The sequence below is a fragment of the Chanodichthys erythropterus genome, chromosome 12, assembly GCF_024489055.1.
Source record: "Chanodichthys erythropterus isolate Z2021 chromosome 12, ASM2448905v1, whole genome shotgun sequence".
Lineage (NCBI taxonomy): Eukaryota > Metazoa > Chordata > Actinopteri > Cypriniformes > Xenocyprididae > Chanodichthys > Chanodichthys erythropterus.
In genome coordinates this window covers 55,647,922-55,674,345 of record NC_090232.1, presented here as the reverse complement: position 1 = coordinate 55,674,345, position 26,424 = coordinate 55,647,922, and the positions used below count along the sequence as shown (strand labels likewise).

The 26,424-nt window shown below is 38.5% G+C and overlaps 2 protein-coding genes across 10 annotated transcripts in view; both read left to right on the top strand.

The window, feature by feature from the left end:
• Positions 1-371: 371 nt before the first annotated feature.
• On the top strand, positions 372-10,398 carry akap8l (A kinase (PRKA) anchor protein 8-like). Of its 2 annotated transcripts, none has more exons than XM_067403440.1 (13): positions 372-485; positions 2,571-2,615; positions 2,704-2,926; positions 5,134-5,650; positions 6,241-6,355; positions 6,438-6,499; positions 6,591-6,624; positions 6,865-6,985; positions 7,069-7,210; positions 7,289-7,394; positions 7,474-7,604; positions 7,682-7,777; positions 9,460-10,398. In XM_067403440.1, exons 1-13 carry the CDS (start codon positions 464-466, stop codon positions 9,811-9,813), a joined length of 1,968 nt encoding a protein of 655 aa, XP_067259541.1. In that variant the 5' UTR covers positions 372-463; the 3' UTR covers positions 9,814-10,398. The 2 variants fall into 2 exon arrangements, with proteins under 2 accessions (XP_067259541.1, XP_067259542.1); XM_067403441.1 differs by having other exon boundaries at positions 6,865-6,958; positions 9,460-10,397.
• A 3,052-nt stretch (positions 10,399-13,450) lies between these two features.
• LOC137032003 (lysophosphatidic acid receptor 2-like) overlaps positions 13,451-26,424 on the top strand; it is a 33,370-nt gene continuing 20,396 nt past the window's right edge. For 7 of the 8 annotated variants that reach the window (XR_010896636.1, XR_010896640.1, XR_010896639.1 and 4 more), the window contains exons 1-2: positions 13,451-13,594; positions 20,272-20,735. Coding sequence is in view for 3 of the 8 variants with exons in the window: in XM_067403434.1 (XP_067259535.1) it covers positions 20,424-20,735 (312 nt within the window). In the remaining 5 variants the exon portion in view is untranslated. The remainder of the gene's footprint in view (positions 13,595-20,271; positions 20,736-26,424) is intronic. The other variant, XR_010896637.1, reaches the window with a different exon arrangement.

Here is a 26,424-nt window from a genome sequence, read left to right as displayed (position 1 = left end):
TTAATATTATAAAGCAACGAGAATATTTTTGGTACATTAATGGATCTTGAGAGAGGAAATGTCATTGCTTGCTATGCAGGCCTCACGGAGCCATCGGATTTTATCAAAAATATCTTAATTTGTGTTCTGAAGATGAACGACATGAGGGAGAGTAATTAATTTTGGGTGAACTAAGTAAATTTCTGTAAAAATTTCACATTGGCTGTCAATTATTTTTCGTTTTAATTGTTAATACATGCTGACTAGTACATGTTGTAAATTCGACTTATCCCAGGCAATGAAATACACACTTTTGTTTTGAAATAACCGTGTTTTTCCGCCGAAAGTCGGTCATTGGGTCGTTCACACGTCAATCGTTTAGCCACGCCCCTCTGGTGGGCGGAGTCTGCGCGGCCTGATAGTGGCCTGATCGCTGCGCGTTCATCATCATCATTATCACACCGACACTGAACACTGCTGCAGGATGGACCGAGGATATTCTTCAGGTGAGTGTTTTACTCTTTCTTTATCTCATACAAGCATCTGTGTGTGTTTAATGTAGTCGTCAGTATGCTGGGATCATGTTTTAATCTGCATCTGATGCTACGCAGTTCGATGATTCGTGAAATGGCGCAGGTCAAAATGAGGCGTAAACTCGTTTTAATCATTAATAAAAACCTTACCAATGATTTAGTCTCCTTTAGTATAAGTATTTTAATTTTAAAGTGTAATTTCATCGAGATCACAGTGGATCTCATTGTTATTGTCTGCTGGCGGAAGTGCGCACACGAACGCACTTTTAGAAAAACACAAACCATTATCGTAGCGTCACAATGATGCTTTAATCAACATTATATCAAACTAATAATCTGTATTCTTCCGTGTTTGAGTGATAGTTTGTGCTGTGAATGTTGTACACCAGGCCTGTTCTCGCGCTTCGATCAATCTGATGTTTGTCGTCTAAAATGGCGAAGAATCCCCATAATTTTTGCATTAAACAGACACTGAGTGAAATGGAGGCGTTTTGTGTTGTTGTAAAATGGCTGCCGTGTTCATTCTGCTGCTCTATTGTTCGATTAATCGCCACGATTGAATGCAAACCCAACAATACAGCTGATATCAGTGATAATCTACAGGATCTTTGAGCGTAGTCCTCTTAAAGGAGCTCATGCTATTGAATTGTTGTGGATTGCTCTCTCTCTTTCAGGAAAAACGACTGATTTATAGTTAACATGTCTGTAGGGCCATTCTGTCCAATCAAATGTGCTTTTTAATGAGAATGCCCCGCCCCCTTATTATATCTGATTGGCTATACTGATTTTTTTTCTTTCGGTCCATATAAATAAGTTGAAACTATAATATAATATATACTTATACCCGACGCTAAGGAATTTTTACAGAACATCTATTCAGTTTTTGTTGTGAGGCAAGTAAAAATTTGAATCAGTGGCCCAGTCAGCCAAAATTTTCACTTGCCCCACAACAAAAAATTAATAAAAGTAAAAGACAAGAAAATGGGCCTATAAAATAAGCATAGTTATTGTTTTTGTTGTCTTTGTTACATTTAACCTCAATAAAAATAGGGTTATGACACCAAAAGCTACTAGATTAACTTATTTTAAATCTTGTTAGACAAACAGTAAGTAATAATATAGTAACAAATAAAATTACGAGTAAAAGCACAAATAAATACAACAGAACAAACGTATAAATGAAATAAAGACTAGTGCTTATTCAAGTTTTTCATGAAGGTTTAAACGGGAGATTTTCAGGTACAGAAATTGTAATTTAATGTATAACTATAGATTAAACTTTATTAAAGTTAATCAGTTTACAGATGCATAAAATGTTTTTAATGTTGAAAATATAAAACATTAAATTCTGTGGAATTATAAAAAAATGAAGACACTTTAAATGTGAAATTAAACCCCACCAGTAGGTGGCAGCAAATCACTGTTAATGAGGGAATCATTGAGATTCAACCGATTCATTCAAATGGCTGATTCGTTCAGGAAGTGTTGCTCAGACGCAAAACAATGCTGGAACTATTTTCGTAGGTGAAATACTGCAAAACAGACACTAAAATGTAAGTCACTTGAAATTAGGTTCTTGTTCATTAAACTGCACGTTGTATAAAATCAATATTACATTAGTAATCATACTAATATGTGGAGAAAAACGGCGCTCTGTGTAATATTGGTTAACTATATTAAATTATATAAATATGAAATATATACAGGGTCATTTTTTTAAATAGACTAAATCACGCAGTGAAAGCGTACACTAAATATGCGCACGCGCTAGTCTAACCTAATAGTCACGTACTGTATGCGTGCACTCTGGTGTGTTTTTGTTTTTTGTAAAGTGAGGGTTATACTCGATAATTTCAGATCGTTAAATCAACAATTTCAATATCCTAGACGATATCGCACACCCTACAGCACTGGCCCGATCGGGCAATCGAGCGTCGTTCACACTGGCCCCGGGTCATCGGCAGTCCTTATTGTCGAGCCCTGATATATAAAAGTCGTCACTCTGTATCTGCCTAGGGTTTGTTGTGTTATCCGCTGAATTGTTTATGATCCTGTCAGGTTTCTCTGGATGGGGAGGATCAGGTGGAGGAGGATCATCCAGAGGTGAGACGTTCTTCATCTTTATCGTGATTTACTTCCTTTAATCCTTGTTATCTCGTCCTGATGAACATGTGCTCTGTTCTGGCCTCAGGCTCAGGCAGTTACGACCTCTACGGCTATAAAGACTCGATGTCCGGCGGCGGGTTCGGAGGGAGCGGTTACGGGTCAAACGAGCGGATGAAGAGAGGTCTGTCTGGAGGATCTCTGCTGTCCTCCGGCGCGACCGCAGACGCCGTCATCGCTAAAATCAACCAGCGGCTGGACATGCTAACGCAGCTGGAGGGAGGCATGAAGAGCAGCGCTCGCGGTGACAGGTAACACACACACACACGCTCAAATGAGCAGCTGCGTTCATCAACACACACTTCAGACCTAACCTACCCTGTCTACTAATGTCTGCACAGTTACACCCGAAATAGTCTAGAGTTAATTTCTGTTTTCTCGCATGTAGCACTAGTTTATTTGCTGATAATAGACTGTAAGTTTGGACAAGATCCTGTCTAGATGGGGGTTTAAATTATGAGCTAACATCAGAAGTGTTTCAGTTCGTGATTGTGTAGGTCTGCTAATGTTATCTCTCCCTTCAGATCTTTTCACCTGCTGTAATTTGATGGTTTTAAGACTTTCTAGATCTGCTCAAATTTGTCCCTGCGACGCATGTTCCTCTAAGATGTCGTCTTGTAGACTAGTCGGGGTAGACACCATATTGAATCATATTGTGAGTGAGGGAAAGACGTTCCAGAAATTGTGAAAATGCCATGCCGGACTGTACATTACTGTTGATGCTTTTAATTAATACTTTTATTCAGCAATGATGAATTAAGTTCATCAAAAGTCTCAATCTTTTGTAACATTATAATTAGGGCTGGGTATTGACACAGTTTTCATGATTCGATTCCTATTCACATGCTTTCGATTCGATATCGATTTCAGTTTCAGCACATGCCAAATTTTCTAGAGGAAAAATCTCTCAACTAATGCTGTTAGTCAACTACACATGAGAGTCAGCTGGTGCTACTGTAATAATATTGAAGTTTAAATTAACTTATTTATATACAAACTCTTAAATTACACTCAATGATGTTTTTATTATAAATAAAGTTTAGAATTACATCATATTTCTACTCCAATTTGTTTTTTTGAAATAAACATTTAAATCGTGGCTGATTTTTATTCAAACATCCATTAAATATTGAAAACATTAAAGATTATAATGAATATGTAACGGTGCATAGCTATATTTATCTTTCTAGAGTCACTTTTCTAGCTGACTAATGAGTTTATGGTCACTGAATGTGTTTTTCTGAGGTAAATGTGACGTCACGTGACATTGAAGCTGTTTTATTGAGGTTGAAGCACTGATTGAGCGATTACACGAGAAATGATACGGATTTCAGTAAGTTGTACTGTATATTTTAACATGCCTTCAGATGTTCGTTTATTTCGCTGTAACTGGTATTAAAGCGGAGGAGAGGAAGATCACATGCTTCTCTTTAACTGAGGCGCTAAAGCGATCCGTCACGCCACATTAAACAGCGCCAAAACGGTATTTATTTTTTGAATCTCATAATAAGATGGACGTCATTTGAAATCTGAGACTTTGCTTCATATCAAAAGTAACAAAGATTATTGTGATTTATTGGATGGGAGGAGCTACATATTCTGCTCATTTATCAACTGAAAACAGACTAGACTAATTGATTCTTGTGATTTAAGAATCCATATTGGTTCGTAAAAATGAGAATCAATTAAAATCGAGAAATCTATATATTTTCTTTACCCAGCCCTAATTATAAATGCTGTTTTGAACTTTCAGTTCATCAAGGAATCTTGTAAAATAAACTGTTTCCACAAAAATATGAACCGTTTTCAACTCTGATAAAATGTCTTGAGCATCAAATCATCATATAGAATGATTTCTGAAGGATCACATGATGCTTTGATCACAGGAATAATTACTCTTTATATTTAGCCGTTCTAAATAGTTTTTACTGTATTCTTGATCAAATAAATGCAGACTTTATGAGATGAAGAGACTTTTGAAGGGTAGTGTACATCATCTCACGACTCTTTCATTTCTAAAAAGCTGAATGTGGTGTCTGCCCTGAGTAAGCTGTTTTCGATCATACTGCTCTTGTAGTTTACACACTTGAAGCAGTCGCCATGTTTGTGTTAGTATGTAGTGACTCTTTTAAACGCACCCCTGACCATTTGAACACACACAAACACGTTTCATCTTCCGACGGCCCAGATAATGCTAACAGACCCCAGAAGTCCCTCGAATCTCACTGTTTCCACCTCGTTGCCTTATATGTCCATCTGTGCAACCGTCATTCTGAAGCTTTTCCACAGCCTGTCTCTTCCCACAATGCACCTGAGAAACGGGGCTGTGGAAGGGCTTGAACGAATGAGCGCTGAATGATGAGTTTGTTTGCATAATGAAACGGTCATCTGAGACATGATGAAAATGCAGCCCATGGTCCCCGCTTGACCTTTGCTCTGCGCCTCCCTCCCTCTGCAGGTTTGACCAATACGAGTCTTTCGACTCGCGCTCCGCCTCCCTCGGCCCCCGAGATCTCTACAGATCCGGTAGCTTTGGTTACAGCGACTCCCGGGGCGACATGATGGCCCAGCGCGGAGGCGTGGGCTTTGGGGTCATGGGCGGAGCTGGAGGGGGCGGGTCCGGCTTTGATGGCTTCGGATCTGCCAAAATGCGGTCGAATCGAGACTCCGCCTTCTCGGGCTCCGGCTGGGGGGCGGGGCAGAGATCCCCGCGCAGGGGCGGAGCTTCCGGGGGCCGCGGCTTCAACCGCAGGCAGGACTCCTCCTCCTCCGCTGGCATGGGGGGCAGAAGTGGGCGGGGCGGAGGCCAAGGCCACTCCCCCGCCGGGCGAGGAAAGCTGCCCTCGCTGCTCTCCAATCGCATGTACCCCGACAGCGGGGCCTTCCAGTCTCAGCGCGGGCCCCAGGACTTCCGGAGCTTCGGAGGGGGCCCGAGGGCCAACCGGCAGCGCGGCCGCAAGAGACCCCTGAACCGAGTAAGTACCTCCCACTCCCTGCGGGGGGCGGAGCTGAGAGATCAGCGCTCGCCCCTGCACGTAGAGTCCAGTCAAGCGCATTCATCCCACCAACCCCTCGAGGAGCAGCAACCCCAGTCTGCCCCCATTTGACCTTTGACCTCTTACAGTTAGACACTGACAAACAGCACGAGGATAATTGTAAAGTGTCACATGATTACTGGCCAGTAATGATGGGTGTGTTAAAGGGATAGTTCACGTAGGGCAAGGTGTGTTCGACTTTGGCGAGCGTTACCGTTTTTCATTCAATGCTATATTTATTGCGTAATACAGCGTTTGTTTAATATTTAGTAATAATAGAACAGTTCAACATAAGCCTGTACGACTTAAATGCCAAAAAAGTGTAATCAGTTTGATAAATGACACGCCAGCCGACTGCTCTCGCTGTACTTTGATAGTCACAGTGCCTTACGTTAGACAAAATTTCTAACCAAGCATGCGCCGCGTGAAGTCGAACACACCTGCTGTAAATCCTCATCATTGGCTCACCTTCATGACTACACTGAAGGACGTGTCCTCGGATCTCATTTGCATGTGTAATGTCACGGCAGCAGGTGAAGGGTCAGCGCGACGGACAGAAGAAGAGGAAACAGACTCTGAGCGCCACCGACGAGCCCGAGTCCAAGATGGGCAAGACTGAGACCGCAAGAGAAAAGAGGGCCTCCGGTACGAGCACACGTGTGTCCGACTATCCCTTCTGATCTCCCGCTTTCTCTGCCCGTGTGTTCATAAGTGTGTTGTGTTTCAGATGCAGCTGCTGAGGAACAGAAGCAGGAGTCGGAGGAGGCGAACGACGCCACCGCCGCTGCTGTAGGTCCACATTCATTTCTGTCCTCTGTCAAGAAGTTAAATGCCAATTATTATAAAATAAACCAGTAATGTTTCTCTCTTCGCTCTTCAGGACAACAGACCAGAAGATGGAGGAGAGAGTGCTGGTGAGTTCTTTTTGTTCACTTTTAAGTAAATATTATGGCAAATAAATATACATTTCAGTGCATAAATTGTGGGGCTGCCCTGCTCTCCTAAGATGCTGTCAGAAAACAAAACAAAAAAACATAGTTTTAGTGTAGTCAAAACATGGAGACACTGTAGCACTCATGGCGTGAGATGCTGAAAAAACAACGTTCGGATGTGATGCAGCTGCCAAAGACGCGTGTTTGTCTGTCTCTCTCCAGCTACATCCAATCAGGACGAGGGTGCTCAGGCCAAGGCGAAACAGACTCCACCCCCTGCATCCAAAATCAGGAAGAGGAGGGGCTTCTTTGAAAGGTCAGGGGTCAAAGTGTCAGCTCACAGGTCAGGTTCTTTGCGGTCCATGTTCAGTGCGTGTACTCTAGGGCGTCTGTGGCTCACCTGGGCGTCTCTCCCGTCCTTTCCAGGGTGATCTTCGCCTGCTCCGTCTGCAAGTTCCGCTCGTTCTACAGCGAGGACATGCACGCCCATCTGGAGAGCAAGTTCCACAAGGATCACTTCAAGTTTCTGTCCAATCAGCTGTCAAAGCCCACCACCGACTTCCTGCAGGTGCGTACGCTTCGTTTATAAGTGGCGCGTGGAGCCCAGTGTGCCGTCCCTGACGGCCGTTGTGTGTTTGTTTTGTAGGAGTATCTGAATAATAAGTTCAAGAAGACGGAGCAGCGAGTGAGTCAGATAGAAAATCACAGCGCCACCATCTGTCAGGTGTTCAAAGAGCAGGATCTGACACGAGGTAGGCTGCCGTTTCTGGAGTTTCTCTCAAGCTGCTAGAACCTCGTCACGTCTCTCATGGTGTCGTTTCCTGTCTGTAGATATCGGCATGGAGCACTTCATGAAGAAGGTGGAAGCCGCTCACTGCTCGGCGTGTGACGTCTTCATCCCCATGCAGTACATGCTGATCCAGAAGCACCTCAAGTCACCGGACCACAACTACAACCGCAAGGTACAAACACACGTCAAATCGAAGCTTTCGATCTCCTCGTGAAATGCTGGTCTGACCTTCTGACCTGTGCGTGGCAGGGCATGATGGAGCAGTCCAAGAGGGCGAGTCTGTCCGTGGCGCGCAGCATCCTCAACCACAAGGTCATCGGAAAGAAGCTGGAGAGCTACCTGAAGGTTTGTGACCGCACTCTCGTACAAGGCAGCGTACTTACAATGACTTTCTGTCAGCCATGAAACAGTCATTTGTTTTAACTTGACACTGCATCTTAAAATTGGGACTCTATTATGTGTCATTTGGTGTAGATTTAATCTACGGCCCTATGAAATCCGCTTTATTTTTTCCAAATTCCGTTTTTTTCCATTTTAAGTGTTTTGGACTTGATTTTAATGGTTAAATTTAAATTTTAATAATCAAAAAGAATGTCAAATTGATTGAATTCTTAACAATGAATTTATTCATTAAAAATGTGTTTTTTATATTTAGTTTTTTCAGAAATTCTGTTGCATATTTAAATTTTTCTCGCAATCAAATGAACGGATAACATTGAATTTCTTTATGAAATTAAACTTTTTTTTTTTTTTTATCAAAGTTCTGCACAACAGAGCTTTACTGTTAAAATTTAAACATGGAGGAAAAACTGAGATTGTTCCTTAAATATAGTTTTAATAATTTATTATCATTATTATTATTTATTTCTAAGTCTACTATTGTTAGTATTATTACATTGAAACGTATGTACATTTTACTGTACAGAAGTAATATGTTTGTCAAATTAAATCGAAATTTTATTTTGACGGGTTGCCAAGAGCTTTGAGTTTGTGTGTTTATGGTATGACGATAGATTTTCTCAAAGCGATTAAATGCTGATGAAGTCATGAATTTTGTGTTTATGAGGCGGTAGAGGATGAAAACACTGCGAGTGTGTGCGTGAGGGAAATTAAACCGCGCTTCTGCGCCATTCATTTCAGAGACACGCAAACATGCAGGATTCATATTTAAATTATTCATTTGCAGTTTAACATTCACAGACACTAGTCTATATAGCGATTTAATTTAAGTTTACTGACCTGCTTTTTATTCATCAAATTTGACAAATTCTGTGACATTCCGCGTTATAGAGTAAATTCCGTTTTTATGAATGGATTCTGCGATTCCGTCCGTGTTTTCTACATCGCGGAAGTCATAGGGCCCTAGATTTAATCTTTTAATATAAGCATTTTACTTTAAGATGCCAATTTTTACTGTTACTTTCCAGATGATGTATAGTTATTTTTAGTAAACTCCTTAGCATATAAAAACAACACAAACCTTTTGTTGAAGGATCTTCAATGCAGATACAGAGCTCTATGGAGAAGAACAGGGAAGTCTTGTATACCCTTATTGTTTATTGTTGCCTCAAACCAATCACAACACATTTTACCATATAAGGATCAGAAGACATAGAAAAAGTGCCCAATTGTACTGTCTATCTAGACAAACACATTTGCACTTGTGCCTCACTTCCTTTGTGTTAGTTTCAGAAGTGCTTTTTAAAAGAGAACAGCACATGTAGTATTTTCCACTACTGCTGGCTGTTTCCGGAGCCGTGCCGATCATGTAAAGATGATAATTCCACAAATAAATGCAGTTGCAGGTTTCAAACAGAGGTGGCGACAAACTTACGGATTGCAGCTTTTTTAAAAATGCAGAAGTTTGTTAGTTCACAGTGCATTAACTAATGTGAACAAATACAACTCTTGATTTTAATAATGTATTGTACTGTAGTGTTTGGTGAGTGTTAATTTTGCGTCTTGGTCAACTGCGCTCGATATACGCGTAACGTTCACTAATGCTCGATTCATATGTCATTTCGCAGGGAGAAAACCCGTTCAACGGAAGCCAGGACGACCAGGATCCTGAGGACTCCATGGTGATGGAGGTGTCGGAGGCAGATCTCACCAATGAGAGCCTGAATGAGGTCAAACAGGAAGAGGAGGGGCCTCAGGCAGATGGGGCGGAGCCTGCAGCAGAAGCTGTGGGAAACGGGGAGGGGCATGATGAGGAAATGAAGATGGAGATGGGCGGAGCAGCAGAGGAGGCAGAGGAGGAGGGTGTGGAGGTGGAGGAGGGTGTGGAGGGCGTGGAAGTGGGCGAGGAGGAGGCGGCGGAGCTCGCGGTCAGCACAGACGCAGGAGCGGCAGGAGACGCTGACGCCGCGCCCGCCGAGTAGCCGCAAACTAAACAGATCATTAGTGTTTGTTTGAAGAATCAGTTCTACATCCTATTCCTTTGAACTTTATATGAAATCTGACCCTGGGCCAGGGCAGAAATCCCAGAATGCACTCTGCAGCCTGAGGACCAATCAGAATAGACCAGTCGTCTTGTGTTCATCCAATCACAGGATTGCTCCGCCCTTATACGCCTGTGCCGTTTGGTCCGATTAGATACGCGCGTGCGTCATGTGACTGTTGATGTGCCTCTTGAGATTTCAGTTTGTCATGTCTTTACACGCTGAAGTAAAACGTTTAATTTCCTTCTTTTGATTTTTATTTTGTTTTCGCTCGTTTATATCATTTGGCTTCATGAATGTGGCCTGTAGAAATTAAATGGTTTAATTTTGCAGTTTCCACTCATTGTTTTTCTCTTGTGTTGAGGAAATAAATGTTTGTAAAGTCAATTGTGTCTGATGGTGGTTTCTGAGTGAATGTCGATGTTCTGCTCTGCTGTAAAAATACATTAACAGGATATTTTGCTTTTTTGAAGTCATTCTTTATTAAAGACCCACCGTGGTGAAAATCAAGTTTTTGATGTGTCTGTTGTTTATACGATTTCAGACAAACCATGTGCAAATGAATGTCAACCCCATTGCTGAGTATTTTCTCTTTAAAACTGCTGTGAAAATAAAAGTCTCAAACCCGGTGTTGACGTCAATATGGGGCGGGCTTTAGCATATCATTAACAGCGAACAAAGGCGTCTCCAGAGAAGCCAGGTCCTGCTATATTTTTTTTTAAGTAAAATCGTGTAGATTTTGTAGTATGTCTGATGTATATTATGAAGTGATGAGCTATATTTCTCCCCTGAGTTGTTAAAGCGTTTGTAAGGTTACTGATAAGGCTCACGAATGTGAAGACGGTTTGTGTAAAATTAGCAACACATTATTAGCTATTTAACACAGTCTCAAGCAAACTTTAATCATTAATTACCGTTAAGTGTCCGATGTTGTAGCGTTTACCTCAGTAAATTGACCGAGTGCGAGTGAGTGGAGGCGGGGCTAATTAGCATATTGATCGATCCGCGGGTAATAATGAGGCAAGGGTGTCGAATTACATTCACGCTATTTTAAGGCATGAAAAGGGGGGAAATACTACGGGGGACAAATTCAATTAATTTTAATTCATTTAATTTTATATATAGATGAAGTCAGCAAACATTGGAGCATAAATCTTGGTGTTAAAAATTTTGTCAGTGTTTCTGAATACTTATATTTATACATTTATTTTACATTTATTTTTATTAATTATTAAACAAATATAGGGGATAAAATAGGGAATGTGGGGAAAAATGTATAAAAAGCAAGCAAAAATTATTTAAATATCTAAGACAAATTATATATATATATATAACTTTCATTTTCAGGAAATACACAGGAGCTATTATAATGAAATAATTTTGTTTAGCAGTAGTGAAGTTTTAGCAGCTTTCTTGTTGAGCGATGAACAAAGAGTCATAAAATAGTTTTAGATCAATACAGAAAAGCATAATGTTGGGCTTACAGTCCGTAACTTTACATTTATGAAGATGAAATAGGTCACATATAGTTAGAAATTTTAACACAGTGTCCATCTCCTTTGACCCTGTTTCCCATATCAAAAACAGAACATTAATTATTTCAAAAATAAAAAGTTTGCTATATATATTGTCCAACACAGTGACCCAGTACGTGTGTATATATATTTGTTTAACCACTGTGGTACCAAATGTTCAGACATGTTCTAATTTGTCACACTGTTAAATTAATCTAAGTTTAAGTTATGTTATGATATTTTATATTATTTTCTTCTGTTATACCTGTTTTTATTAGTATTTTATGTATGCTTTGGCAATAATATATGATTTACAGTCATGCCAATAAAGCAATTTTGAATTGAATTGAATATAAGCAGAGAAAATAAGCCAGGCTACTTCTTTCCAAAAATCATTTGCATAATCAAATTCAGAAAATAAATGTGGTATTGTTTCAAGATTAGAATGTGCATTGTGAAGAAATGTCCAACTTAAGTTATGTATACATTATTGTTGCTTCGTTCTTTTGCACAGGAATCATTCTGAGGAGATTCACCACGCATAACAATAGAGTCTGGGACTTTAAAGGATTAGTTCACTTTCAAATGAAAATTTCCTGATAATTTACTCACCCCCATGTCATCCAAGATGTCCATGTCTTTCTTTCTTCAGTCGAAAAGAAATGAAGGTTTTTGAGGAAATCATTCCAGGATTTTTCTCCATATAGTGGACTTCACTGGAGCCCAAACGGTTGAAGGTCCAAATGTCAGTTTCAGTGCAGCTTCAAAGAGCTCTACATGATCCCAGACAAGGAATAAGAGTCTTATCTAGAGAAACCATCGTCCATTTTCTAAAAAAAAAAAAAAAAAAAAAAAAGAATTTATATGTTTTAACTATAAATGCTCATCTTGAACTAGCGCTCTTTTTCTTCTTCAAAGTTTGAACTAATTGTTATATACTTGCACTAGCATATTGTATATGACAATTTAGTTCAAACTTTGGCCTGTGGAGGGCAGTAATACACTAGCAGTGTCTACACTGCTGGAATTCTAATATAGAAGAAGAAGAAGAAGAAGAAGAGAGCTAGTTCAAGACGAGCATTTATGATTAAAATGTATAAAATATTTTTAAAAAATTTAGAAAATGACCGATCGTTTCACTAGATAAGACTCTTAGTCCTCGTCTGGTATTGTTTAAAGCTCTCTGAAGCTGCACTGAAACTGTAATTTTGACCTTCAACCGTTTGGGCTCCAGTGAAATCCACTATATGGAGAAAAATCCTGGAATGTTTTCATCAAAAACCTTCATTTCTCTTCGACTGAAGAAAGAAAGACATGGACATCTTGGATGACACGGGGGTGAGTAAATTACCAGGAAAATTTAATTTAAAAGTGAACTAATCCTTTAATATGAGTTTTAGTCACGTGTAAATGAAGGTTTCCAGCAGCAGAGGGAGACATTTACATCTCAAACACAGATCATGCTAATGTGTGTGAGAGACAGGGGAGGTGTGAAAGTGTCTCATTTAAATTGATAATGATCTTAAACGTTTTTGCGTGTGTGTGTGTGTGTTGTGACTCTAGTTTTCAGGATGTTTGAATGTGCATATCATGTTACATTTTGTGTGTGTGTGTGTGTGTTTCTCTGACATTCAAAGTGAATGACATAATTTCTCATGGGCAGAAATGTTCAAAGATCCAAGAACAACTGTGTGTGTGTGTGTGTGTGTGTGTGTGTGTGTGTGGGGTGATATTTCAGCAGAGTGCTCCTCAAATCTGTACCAGATGATAGTAAACAGCTCCATATGACATCAACCATCAACACACACACTTTAACATCTTTTTTTTCTCTCGGGTCTCAATAATGACCAATAATAATGTTCTCCAGCAGAAAAAAAAACATGAAGAATAAATGACCAAACACTCGCACACATTTTAAAATGTTCAAAGTTAATAAATAAATAAATAAATAAAAATCTTCTCCGCTCCTCATTTGTCAGTCATCCAATCAGCTGCGTCATCGGGGCGCGTTTGGCCCCGCCTACAGCTACACCCCCCCCCCCCCCCCCAGCAGCTGCCGAGCACAGGTGAGTGCGCGCGTACAGGCAACGGCGAAGCGAGCGCGCGTCTGATCGTTGCGGTCGAGAGCTCGAGCCGAACCGAGACATGAGATTCGACCCGAGCGGAGCAGATTGAGCAGATCACAACCGCTGCAACGCGAGGAGACGGTGAGTGTGGTGCTTTACTCTAGTTTAGATCACTTCTTGTGTGAAGATGAAAGTGCTTCAGTTTCACGGGACTTTCAGTCTTTGTTTTGCGGTTTTATGACTCAGCTCTTATTCGATAATTCATGAAGGTTTTTGAGGAATAACTCAAGTGTTTGTATTGTGTGTGTGTGTGTGTGTGTGTGTGTGTGTGTGTGTGTGTGTGTGTGTGTGTGTGTGTGTTGTGTTGTGTTTAGTTTAGTTAAAATATGCGACGCACCCACAAACACTCAAATGTTTGTTTCACTCATGAAGAGACTAATCACACCTATGATCATAAAAACAGCTCGAGTTTTCTGTTTTATCACATTCTTTTTTTGCTGTTAAAAAAGAAATACAAAGCTCATGAGTTGTAATAATAATAATAGCGTTTTAAAATACATTTACTCAAGACAAACCTCTTTTTTTTCTTTTTTCTCTCTCTCCCCATGCACTAGTCAATTTTGAGATTATAGGCAATTTTCCTTTCATACTAGTCGAAATAAAACATCCAAAATATGTTTAAGTGATTATTTTATTGCACTTTGTCGTTTTGGATTTATAGATTGCAGTTACAATACATATTTTTTTAAAGGTCGCTTCCTCTAAATCAGTTTTTTTCTCCACTTCAGCAGCACTTACATGCACTGAAATTTACAGTTTTATTCTGATCTATATTCTGAAGCTTTTTACTGAGGGGTTTCTTCATATAACATTCACATGATTTTATACAACACTTTATTCCTAAAAATATGGTTGAAAATATTTTTTTTCTGTCTGTTGATAGTATTATCAGATTTATGGAACGATAAAAGGAAATATCCAAAATCCCCTCTATAAAAAACTTTAACTCTAATATGTCAACAAAATCAAACAAAAATTTTGAACACATTTCTTTTTTGGAAATGTATACAAATGAGTACATATTTAATTAAATAATCCCATTTAATATCTAAACATGATAATATTTCAGAAAACTTGGAAAAAAAAGTTGTCTTTAATGTACTATGATAAATCAACTGTGGAAAGTATGTTGGTTAAATTTTTACCCTATTTAAAGTCAACATACAATTTACATTTAAAGGGTTAGTTCACCCAAAAAAAGAAAATTCTGTAATTAATTACTCACCCTCATGTCGTTCAACACCCATAAGACCTTTTTTCATCTTCAGAACACAAGTTAAGATATTTTTGATGAAATCCAATGGCTCAGTGAGGCCTGCATAGTCAGCAATGACATTTCCTCTCTCAAGATCCATTAATGTACTAAAAACATATTTATATTAATAATATTAATATTGAACCACTGTACTCACATGAACTGATTTAAATATGTTTTTAGTACATTAATGGATCTTGAGAGAGGAAATGTCATTGCTGGCTATGGAGGCCTCACTGAGCCATTGGATTTCATCAAAAATATCTTAGTTTGAGTTCTGAAGATGAACGAAGGTCTTACGGGTGTGGAACGACATGAGGGTGAGTAATAAATGACAGAATTTTCATTTTTGGGTGAACTAACCCTTTAAACATTCCATAAAAATTTGTCAGTGTTTACAGCGGCAAAATCTTAAAACATAAAAATGGCCAGTTTTCACGTTGACTTATTTTACACTTTAGAATTATAATAATGTTTATAGAAATAGTTTTGACAAGAAATTCAACATAAATTTATTCAAGTAGGTCCAGGCTTTTGTTTGGTGTTTATTGTGCATATTGAGGAAATGAAAGACTTGCCACATTTAAGACCACTGTAAAATACTGAAATGGTAATAATAAAAAATGAATGATTGTAAGTGAAGGGCAGTTCTCTTGAATGAAAGAATCATGTAAGAGCTTTTATAACAGATAAAAACTCAAGTTTTTGATTTATGTTTGTTACTCAGTTTGCAGGCGTTTTTCTTGTCTGAAGTGTTTGTGGGTTTAGCAGCACACGTCAGTTCCGTGTGTGTGTGTGTGTATGAATGACAGGCGGCCGAAAACTTTCACATGAGTACCTTTGCCGATACTACAGTGCGAAATGGCTTAAAGTTCACAGAGAGAGCGACGGGCTGCTGAAGGGTGTGTCTGATTATGTAATAAAAGGTTTAAGTTCATAAAAGGGTTGTTACGGTTCACTAGACACACACACACACGCTTGAGATGGATATTATGCTGAATCGGATGTCAGTCTGTGTCTCTTAAACACACCCTCTTGTTTCCCCTCTCAGTTCTTCTTTCGTTTGTACAGGAATGTTTCACTTGGTTTTTATTGATGGTGAAACTTGCTTCACGGTTGCTTGAGATTTTATGACAATCACAGTTCAGTGCTTCGCAAAACACAAACTGATCTGCAACTGCTAGATCTTTATGCTTTCTGAAAACATCTGAGTGGCATTTGATCATGCAAAAGTTAAAGCAGCAGTTTAAAGTTATTTCAGGTTATTTAAAATATGTATAATTTTACTTTTGACATTTCATTAGGTTTTTTTTTTGTTTAAAATGTTGCTATTTAGGCTTATTTCAGTTTTAGTTTTTATTAGGGAGGCCCTTGACTAAAGATGTTTCTAAGCGATTGATTGACTAATCATGCGTTTACTTTAATAAACCATATAAATCATAATAATGAACCGTTTAATTGCCTATATATAATACATAACCTAATCAGCACTCAAACGCACGCATAAAGTTTGCCACAGCGCACCGGCAGATGCAATGATTATGAATGTGCCGTTAAAAAACAGAAGGAGACTGTGCTCATTTTTAAATATTTTATTGGTAAACGAGTGTTTTGGGCTGCGGAGATGAAGTCGACGCTGCTGCCTTGTCTTCTCCGCAGTATTGGACGCACCTATAGTACATATGGATGACATAATGTGTATGTAATTGAATTGGTTTATTTTAAAAGTAGACATTTCAAGCTTTCCATTTTTGATGTTTTCATGATTTTTCTCATGTCTGTGAGGAAAGTATATGCTGAGTTTCAGTTCTTTTTTATGACGCGCTCAAGTTCACAGAGATCGAGACGGCAGGAAGTGCATCCTGTTTGTTTGCATTGTTTTATAAAAGCACAACATTTTGTTGTTATTGTGAGTTTAAAGAATTTCCAGTTTTGAGTGCTAGATTATATTTATTTCTATGACAAAAAATGACAGAGTATTTTAAAGGGTTAGTTCACCCAAAAATGAAAATTCAGTCATTAATTACTCACCTTCATGTCGTTCCACACCCATAAGACCTTTGTTCATCTTCAGAACACAAATTAAGATATTTTTGATAAAATCGATGGCTCAGTGAGGCCTGCATCGACAGCAAGTTAATTAACACTTTCAGTGCTCAGAAAGCTACTAGAGACATATTTAAATCAGACTACAGTGACTACAGAGGTTCAACCTTAATGTTATGAAGTGACGATAATACATTTTGTACATCAAAAAAACAAAATAATTACTTTATTCAACAGTATCTAGTGATGAGCGATTTCAAAACACTGCTTCATGAAGCTTCAAAGCTTTACGAATCTTTTGTTTTGAATCAGTGGTTCGGAGCGAGTATCAAACTGCCAAACTTTGGTGCTCCGAACCACTGATTCAAAACAAAAGATTAACTTTAGAGCGAGCGGACTTGTGAAGTTGCTAATACTTGCATGCGTCAAGTTGTTGAATGATGAAAGGCGAATGTTTGTATTTCCTGCCGTTAACGATCTGTCCGTCGTAGACTGCGTGATTTTGTCACTTTTTTTTTTTCTTTTTTTTTTTCTTCTGTGACTAACCGACTAAGCCTCTTCTTGTCGACTATTATCGGGCAGCCCTAGTTTTTATTAATTTCCTGTTATTATCTTATTATCTTAAGCTTATTTCAGTTTATTGCCAAGGCAACATTTCTAATTTTCATTTAGTTTTCCACCAAATATTTTTATTTTATTTCAGCGAACAGAAATGTTTTTAATAGTTTTAGTTAACGATAATAACACTGGTATGTATTATTATATCTAAAATAACCCAGAAAATAACTCTTGACTCGACCTTTGACCTGTTCCCTTGATAGTGAAATACACTAAGTTGTAAATAAAAGAAAGTTGTAGTATGTTTTATAAGAAATGTTACTTAACTTTCCTTTGCACAAAAGCTTCTTTACAGCAGAAAAGGTTTCTTTAGGTTTTTAAAAACAGATGTTCTTACTAAGAAAAAAAATGGTTCTTTTAAGAAGGGATTCACATTTAAATCCAGACTCAAAAACATATGTTTAGCTGTGTACTGAGCCCCGTGCCACTGTACATCTGACGGATTGCATTTCATCTTATCTATGTATAATATTTTTTTTTTATTTTAATTCATTTTAATGACTCATTTTAATCATTTTTATTCTCTGCTTTTATCGTTATTTTTTTTTTCTTATGCATCTGTTGTAATTATTTTATGATTGTTTTAATTCCCTTTCTATGTAAAGCACTTTGAATTATCATTGTGTAAAATGTGCTGTATAAATAAACTTGCCTTGCCTTTCCTAAGACCTGTTCACTGAAAGAAATTGTTGTTCTGTGGCCTCGCTGTGGAATCCGTCTTTTGATACATTCATTTTTAAGATATGAATGTACAATTGCGAAACGTTGTCTCTAACATTTGGCTTAGTGTCCTGGATGTTAGTAGGGTTATATAGTAGCGATTAGTGACTTCTGTGTGATAAAATCAGCTTTTTTTTTCCAGTTTAGTCTGTTTGTAGTATATTTCCTGAGCTGACGGAAAATACACGGGGACAGATGGTTTCATATGACCACAGTTTTATACCCAATGAAGAGGATGTTTGTCCTTGTGTGAGTTGATTTGGAGGTTTGTGAGATAATAACGGTGAGTTACTGGAAACCTTCTGCTCTGGCACATGATTGACAGCTGCGGCGTCCAATCAGCACGCGTTTGAGCTGATACACAGGCTGTGATTGGTTGAAGTGCAGTCGGGCTGCTCTCAGTGGGAAATGTTTTTCTGGTTTTGTGCGGCGGTCGGGTTACTCTGGTGAGAGAGTGTTGGATGGACGGATGATCTCGTGTGGTTTTGTGTTCAGTTTATTACATTTATTTGTTGCTAGTTGTGTGTGACGTGCAGTTTTGAGGCTCAGTGAATCTAACAAAACTGTCAGGAAATGTAAAAATCAAATAGAAAAACACATATTTGAGTTTTCATGAAATTTACTGTAGTACAAAAAGTTCATTCTCATTACGGTAATGTGAAGATCTTATTTCAAATAAAGACGTATATCATGGTTTTAATGTAGTGCATTAAACCATCCAAATGCGTTATGGTAATCTGACTCACAAATGTTAATTTGTCACGAAAATGTCAAATAAAACTTAATGTTCATAAAACTGTTCTTTTTCTTCTTGCAAATTATAATAAAATGATTCAAATTAGAGATGCACAATTAATCGTAAAAAGATTGCGATCTCGATTCCAGCATCCTACTTTATTAATGACAACGATTATCCCGCGTCTATTAACCCTAATAACACCGGAACGTTCAGATCAGTGTTTGTGCTGACAGAGCCAGAGAGAGCAGTTTTGGATTGCACATTAGTTATTTCTGTTACAAATATTTACATTATCACAGAAGTACTGACATATAAGTTTTAAGTTAGTATATAAACGCTGATGTCTATAGCAATCAAAACAGAGCAAACTACCTTTTGAAACGAACTTGGCACGTCAAATAACGGTTGTATCAATTACATCTAATTCCACTAGGTAGCAACAAGTGACTGTTAAATTAATTTGTCATTGAATCGTTCATTCTAAAGATTTGTTCAAAAAAAAATGATTCATCCAGCAATGAAACAAGTATTTAGTAATGAGTCATTGAATTAATTCAAAACCATTTTTTAAATGATTAATTCAAACATTTTCCAGCAATTACAGTCAGCAATTTGTTTCATCAGAACCTCTAGTAAATTACATGTTGTTTTGTTTGGTTGTATATTCAGAATCGTGGGAGAATCGTGATCTCTATTTGAAACAAACAAATCACGATTCTCACTTTATCCAGAATCGTGCAGCTCTAATTCAAATACATAATATTCTTTAATAACTAATTTTCCTGATGCAAATTATAATATAAAATTGTTATAATATAAAAAGATAAAAATAAAATTGTTCATGTATATCATAATGTTTTTGCCTTTTTAATTAAAAGTATATAATAAAGTAAAAATAAATCTTTTTGTATTATGGTTAAATCATCATTAACTCAACACTAAAACATCCAGGTGCATAATCTGGCTTGAAAATGAAAATAATGTTAATAAAAAACTGTTCAATTTCATTTTCTTTTAATCCCAAAATCTCACTAATGTGAAGAAAAAGAGTTGGGGATTCTTTTTCTTCTTTTTTTCTTTAATTTATGCCGATTTAAATGACAAAGGGAAAATAAATCATTGTATTACAGCAAGACTAATCAATGAAAACAACAACAACTTATAGGTAAAACATCCAGATGCATAATCCATTTAAAAGAATGTTCATTGCCTTTATGCAAATTATAATTTCATATCTTTTCCTGAGATTTGTTGCATGAATGGTGACTTGACATTTTTTTGATTTGACTGTGAATCACTTCACCCAACCTGATATATGACATGACTGGTGACTTAAAAACCTGAATAATATTCACTCCTTGTATTTTTCCTCTGTCACAGTAGATCCGATTATTCAGACTGAAGGTTCACTGCTCCATGCCTCCATGAATGACCTCTGACACTCGAAGGCCCCTCCCCTTCACTCCCACCTATCAGATCTCATCCAATCACCCACTCTGCTGTCTTCCACGGCCCAATCGCTGTCCACCACGATGGATTGCCACTACAACGAGTCTATAACTTTCTTCTACAATCTCAGCAAGAAGAACATCAGTGACACATGGCGGACGAAAGACGTTGTGGTGGTTTCCATGGGACTGCTTGTTTGTTTTTTTGTGATCTTCGCCAACATCCTGGTCATGATGGCCATCTTCATGAACCGCAGGTTTCATTACCCCATATACTATCTGCTGGGAAACCTGGCGGCCGCGGATCTGTTCTCCGGCATCTCCTACCTGTACCTGATGTTCCACACTGGCCCCTGGACCATCAAGCTGTCCATATATCAGTGGTTTGTCCGACAGGTAAGGCTGCGGTTTGGGAGTGTCTGGGATTGGTGTTTAATGAGTAATGTTGGTGCTGAATAGAGTAACCATGACTGGTTTAGCAATAGAAACTGCACAGAGATTCAGGTGTTTGACACACCAATGAAGCTGTGTAAGAGGAAGCATTTATATTTGTTGAATGGATATTGTAATTTGTAAAGGAATTGTTATATTTTGATTTGATTACATTTTGAAACAATTGTTCAAATTATTAAAGTCCCCCCTGTAGTCATCCATTAATATGCAAATTAGCACCGCCTCTACTTACTCACACCAGCTCGGTCAACTTTTACTCAACTTACTGAGGTAAACGCTGCACAGTGGTATTGCTCTTTACAACGTCAGACACTTAACGGTAATTCATATGATTAACCTTTTGCTTGACTACATTATTAGTCAGCTAATAATGTGTTGCTAATATTACATGTTCCTGTTCGTCATATCCGAGTCGGACAGCTGCTTTCTAACAATCTGCATCCTTAGAAACGCTTTGAACAACTCAGAACATCAGTGGAGAAAGACATTTAGTTCATCATAACACTGTAAAGGGTAGAATGTTCAATATGACCATAGCAACATAGCTTAAGTATATCAAACAAAGGTTTACTTAAAAAAAAAAAAAAAAAAAAACTATTTCTGAAACACATTTGTTTGATTAATTTGTAGTTGTTGAACCTATTCTTCAGTCTTCTTCACAGTCTCCTCCACACTGACACAGAGCTGTGCACTGTAACGAAGCATTTTTACTTTTGCAGTGCTGACCACAAGCCTTTCTTGCAGTCACAGCTTAAGAGTTCAAGGATGGTCTGGCTTGGCTGTGGAAGAGTTGACCACAATGGGCTCCAAATGCTTGGGTCCAACCAACCCCAATCTGTTGCCACCTCAAGTGCTTGTCCTCAGTGTTCTCCTTGGTACCCTGCTCTTTTTGAGGTGCTGCACCAGGACATCCTTAGTTGGGGGATTTGGCCTCTGTTGTCATCTGGATTCCAAGTATCCCATGCTATATTCTTGCACCTGGTTGCAAATGCAGATTCTGTGTCACAGCCAGTGAAGGCATAGAACACAGGAAGGGCCTTGGATTTGTAACTGCCAGTAGTCTCCACATCCTGATAACATGGGCCTACAACCAGTACACTGAATCAAGACTGTCTGCTAATCTGCTCGTCACCATTGACAACTGGTTTACCATGTGACAGCAAGAAAGTCCTCAGTTTTTATGGCACACTGGCCTGCACAACAATCAAATCCGATTGCCTTTTGCATACATGAAGAGGCAGATACAAGAATGCTAATCCATCTGCTATAAAAGGATTTAAAAAGATCACCTTGTGTACTGTGGACACAGATGTTGTGGTCCTAGCCTTTACACGTGTCAGAGCTTGACATTGAGGAGATGTGGGTGGCATTTTGGACTGGCAAGAACTTGCATACCTGCCCATTAGACTGCCAAGTCTCTGGGTCCTGACAAATCCAAGGACCTCCATGTCTTCACCGGCTCTGACATAACAAGTACATTTGCAACCAGACAGGGAAAGAAGACAGCAGGGGATACCTTCCAGAGGATGTGATTTCCATTATGAAACACTTCACAATTCTCGTCCATGACTGCACCAGCAGCCAACTCAACATCGATCAAGCTCGTCTTGAGTTCACAAAGTAAGGAAGATGAAAGAAACCAATCCCCCATCTAAAGAATGCACTGGTGCAGCACCTCAAAAGAACAGTCTACCAAGGAGGACACTTGGGGACAAACATTTGAGGTGGGACCAAATATGCCATCTCAGTCTGGGGTTGGATGGACCCAAGTAATTGAAGACCCTTGTGGTCAACTCTTCCACAGGCAAGCCAGTCCACTCTTAAAGGGTTAGTATACCCCAAAATAAAATTTCTGTCATTAATTCCTAACCCTCATGTCATGACAGCAATTTAACGACCACTGTCAAGGTCCAAAAAGAAACTGAAGACATCGATAAAACAGTCAAGGTGACTGCAGTGGTTCAACCTTAATGTTATGAAGAGATGAGAATGATGAGAACACAGCTGGCGCAGTGAAGGCATTGCAGTGCTTCCGTGTTTACGTCCGAACGCCAAAGTCATATTTTAAACACGGAAATAGGTTTGCGATGGCTGAAAACTCTACAAGTGTACCAAATTTCATACTTTTATGAAAAAATGAACATTATTTTCCACATACCACCTCGACTAATACATCATATACATAATTCACCTGCTATATTGCTAACTCTACCCAATTTTTCTTATCAACAAAAAATATAGCGGGATAACCTGGCTTCTATCGAGACTCCCCTGCTAGTTCACTGTTAATGATCTGCTAAAGTCCTCTGGCATGTTGATGTGATTGGTTACAAGGTAGTTTGTGACGTCACAGTTGGAGGCTGTCTTTGGTACACTGGACTTCTAAGGAGAAAAGGAGTGAAAATATTCAGCAATGGTGTTGACTCATGAATTTGCACATCATGGTTCGCCTGAAAGCATATTAAAACACCAACATAAACAAAATTAAAAACCTGATTTTCACAACAGGGGGACTTTAAAGTTTTATAAATTAAATTAAGAGATTAAAACAGAAAACAGAGAATTTGGGGAAGCTCAGGTGCTTTGTGCAAAAGAGACATCAATATCATTCAGCTTCTATTGTCATGATGAGGATGATGAAATAAATCAAGCCATTCCCATATTACTTAATATTGTTAGTCTTATATAAATGATGTACAGTTAGACTGAGTCATGCATTAATAAAAACAGCTGATTATTCCCTCATTGGCATAGCATGAAAAAATCTCTGAGTAAATCTGTCTATATTGTGATAGACTACACAGCATTATACATTTATTATTTTATTTTCCTTGGTTCAATAGGATACTCTTGTAGCAGTGGCTGGGACAGACTTTAAGCATCAAAAGATGTAATTTAGTGCTGTTTACATGGAATAAGCTGCTCCTGAAAAGGTTTGAACTTATGGACCTTTTGCTATGACAGCAACTCCAGGATGAGCTTTGAAGAACCTAACAATCCTGAATCAACAATACTAACAATGTCCAGATTAACTGAGTTATCCATGAAGAATGGGCCTCTGGAGCATGTCCTTAAAATAATCTATAGTTATCGTTATAGTTATCTTTATAGTTGTTGTTCCTTTAAATTGCATGAAAGTCGACACACACATCAGTTGTCAGCCAGTAGACATGGGCAAAGCTTTAGAAACAGATGTGGTGGACGGGCTCTATAGCACCACCTTTTGACAAAAGTAGAGGGGTTAGTTTTAGTTACTGAGCTTTAGTTAGAACTCATCGCATACCAGCACCGAAACCAATGATAGTTCGAGCACACCATTTCCAGATTTAAAAACGGATTCATCAGCTCACCAGAGACTAAACCCCTTCTCTTTTGCAGAAAACATTTACATTTACAGTCAGTTTACATTTGAGGTTGTCAAAAAAAGGATGGCTTTTGCTGATGTGAAGAAGCAGGTTCGTAATGCAGCTGTCAAATAGTGGCTGCTGTTTCTGGCACGACTGCAGGTGACGTTTCAGGACCAGCACTTTACTTTTGACTCTCCGGGAGAAGCGATGGGGTTCTACCATGAAAAATTCTCACCAACTCTGACTTGCGATGAAGTCTGAAGGTTGGGAGATGACAAGATTACTTTGTAAGACCTCAGTTATGTAACCTGTGTAGGCTGATAAATGCGGATTGGTAGATTACTGGGCAGTATCTCTCTTCCATGTAATTATACCTAGCCATAAGATGGTTTGCGTGTTTGTATTGCTTTTTTTTTCTCTCCCCTTTATGGTTATGTCTCTGCACTTTGTTTTCTCTGTGTAAAGTTCACATGTATATTATGTATGTGCATGTATACTAGGGCTATATATTTCTAGCTATATTGTTGTTATTATTTCATTTATCTCTTTTTGGGGAGCAGTTAACAATATATCTACATATGGAGCAAGGTGGTCTGACTATGTGAATGGTATGTACAGGGTTAATGGACATGTTGCATACAATGTCCGTGGGGAGGGGAAGGGATGGTGTGGGGTTGGGTTGGTAGGTGGGCTGTTTATTTGGGGGTTGGTAGTTCTGCATATTTTGTTCTGTTGTTACTCCTTTTGTTTTCTTTCTTTTTTTTTGAGTAATATCAGGTAAAGCATCTATAAAAATGTGTTCATGGAATGTGCATGGCATCCATAGTCCCATTAAAGCGAAAACAAATTTTATCATTTAGCCTTCCTCCAAGAGACACACTTAATGGAATTATAACATCTGAAGTTACAAAGGGACTGGGTAGGAGCAGAGGAGTGGCAATATTAGTTCATAAGCATTTACCTTTATTGCAGGTCAAAATTCAAAGAGACAATGCAGGGAGGTATGTAATGATTAAGGGTGTTTTATATGGAGAACAAGTATCCTGTTTGAATGTCCATGCCCCTCCTGGTAATGGAACCTCTCTTTTCACACACATTTGCTCTTTATTTTCCAATTAGCTTCATGCTTCCTCTGTAATCGCAGGTGACTAACTGCTGCACTGTACCTCGATTAGACAAATCACATGTAGTGGCCCTCTCTTACTCAAAATAGGTAAATACTGTAATGAAATTGGTCTTAGTGATCTATGGAGAGCTCTTCTTCCCAATGACAGGGAATACACATTTTTCTCAAAAGTCCATAAAAGTTCTTCCAGGATAGATTTTTTTTTTTTTTTTTTTTTTTTATCCCAACTTTCTCCCTACAAAATGTTTTGACCTGCTCTATTGGCAACATAGTAATCTCAGACCATGCTCCAGTATATCTTGAATTTCTTAGTAGCGAGAGTCAACAGCCAAGATATTGGCGATTTTAATAACTATTTGATTAAGGACCCTCATTTCAAGAATTATTCTAAAGAACGGTTCAGTTTCTCAATGACAATGATAAAACAGATGTGTCTCCAGGTCTCCTCTGGGAAATTATCATTTCATATGTAGCTGCAAAAAAAAAGAACAAAGGAAAGTCCAATTAAATCTAGAAAAGGAACTGAATAAACTACAAAAAGAGCATGATGCCAACCATCTGAGGCTTTACAGATTAGAATTGTCACTCTCTGCATTGCCCAAAAGAATTGACTCCAGAGCTACTTTGACAAATCCCTCATGTCAAGTCAAGTCACCTTTATTTATACAGCGCTTTTTACAATGCAGATTGTGTCAAAGCAGCTTTACAGTGATAACTGATTTATAATTTTGGCTGCACAGCAGCTCTTAAAGAATATTGTCAATGCAGGCAGATCAAAGCACTGTTGAATATCAAACGTCAAGTCAAATGTCAAGTGACAACTAAGCAAGCCAAAGGCGACAGCGGCAAGGAACCCATACTCCAACAGGTGACATCAGGTGTTAAATTGGAGAAGAAAAAAAAACAGGCTTAGTCGGGGGGGCCAGTTCTCCTCTGGCGAACAGTGCTTTGTTACGATTCAGGTAGCTATCATAAGTCTGATAGGATCACAACAATCAAAGTATTTATTTCAGTTCCATCCAGTTGAGGATTGTATTCATCACGCCGGTATGGACGGTTTGTTGAGGAGCTGTGGCACTGGCTGTCGTGTCGATGAGGCCTTCACAATGAATAATCTAGTTGACTCAATCTCTGATGATACTTCAGGGCTGTGTTGTGG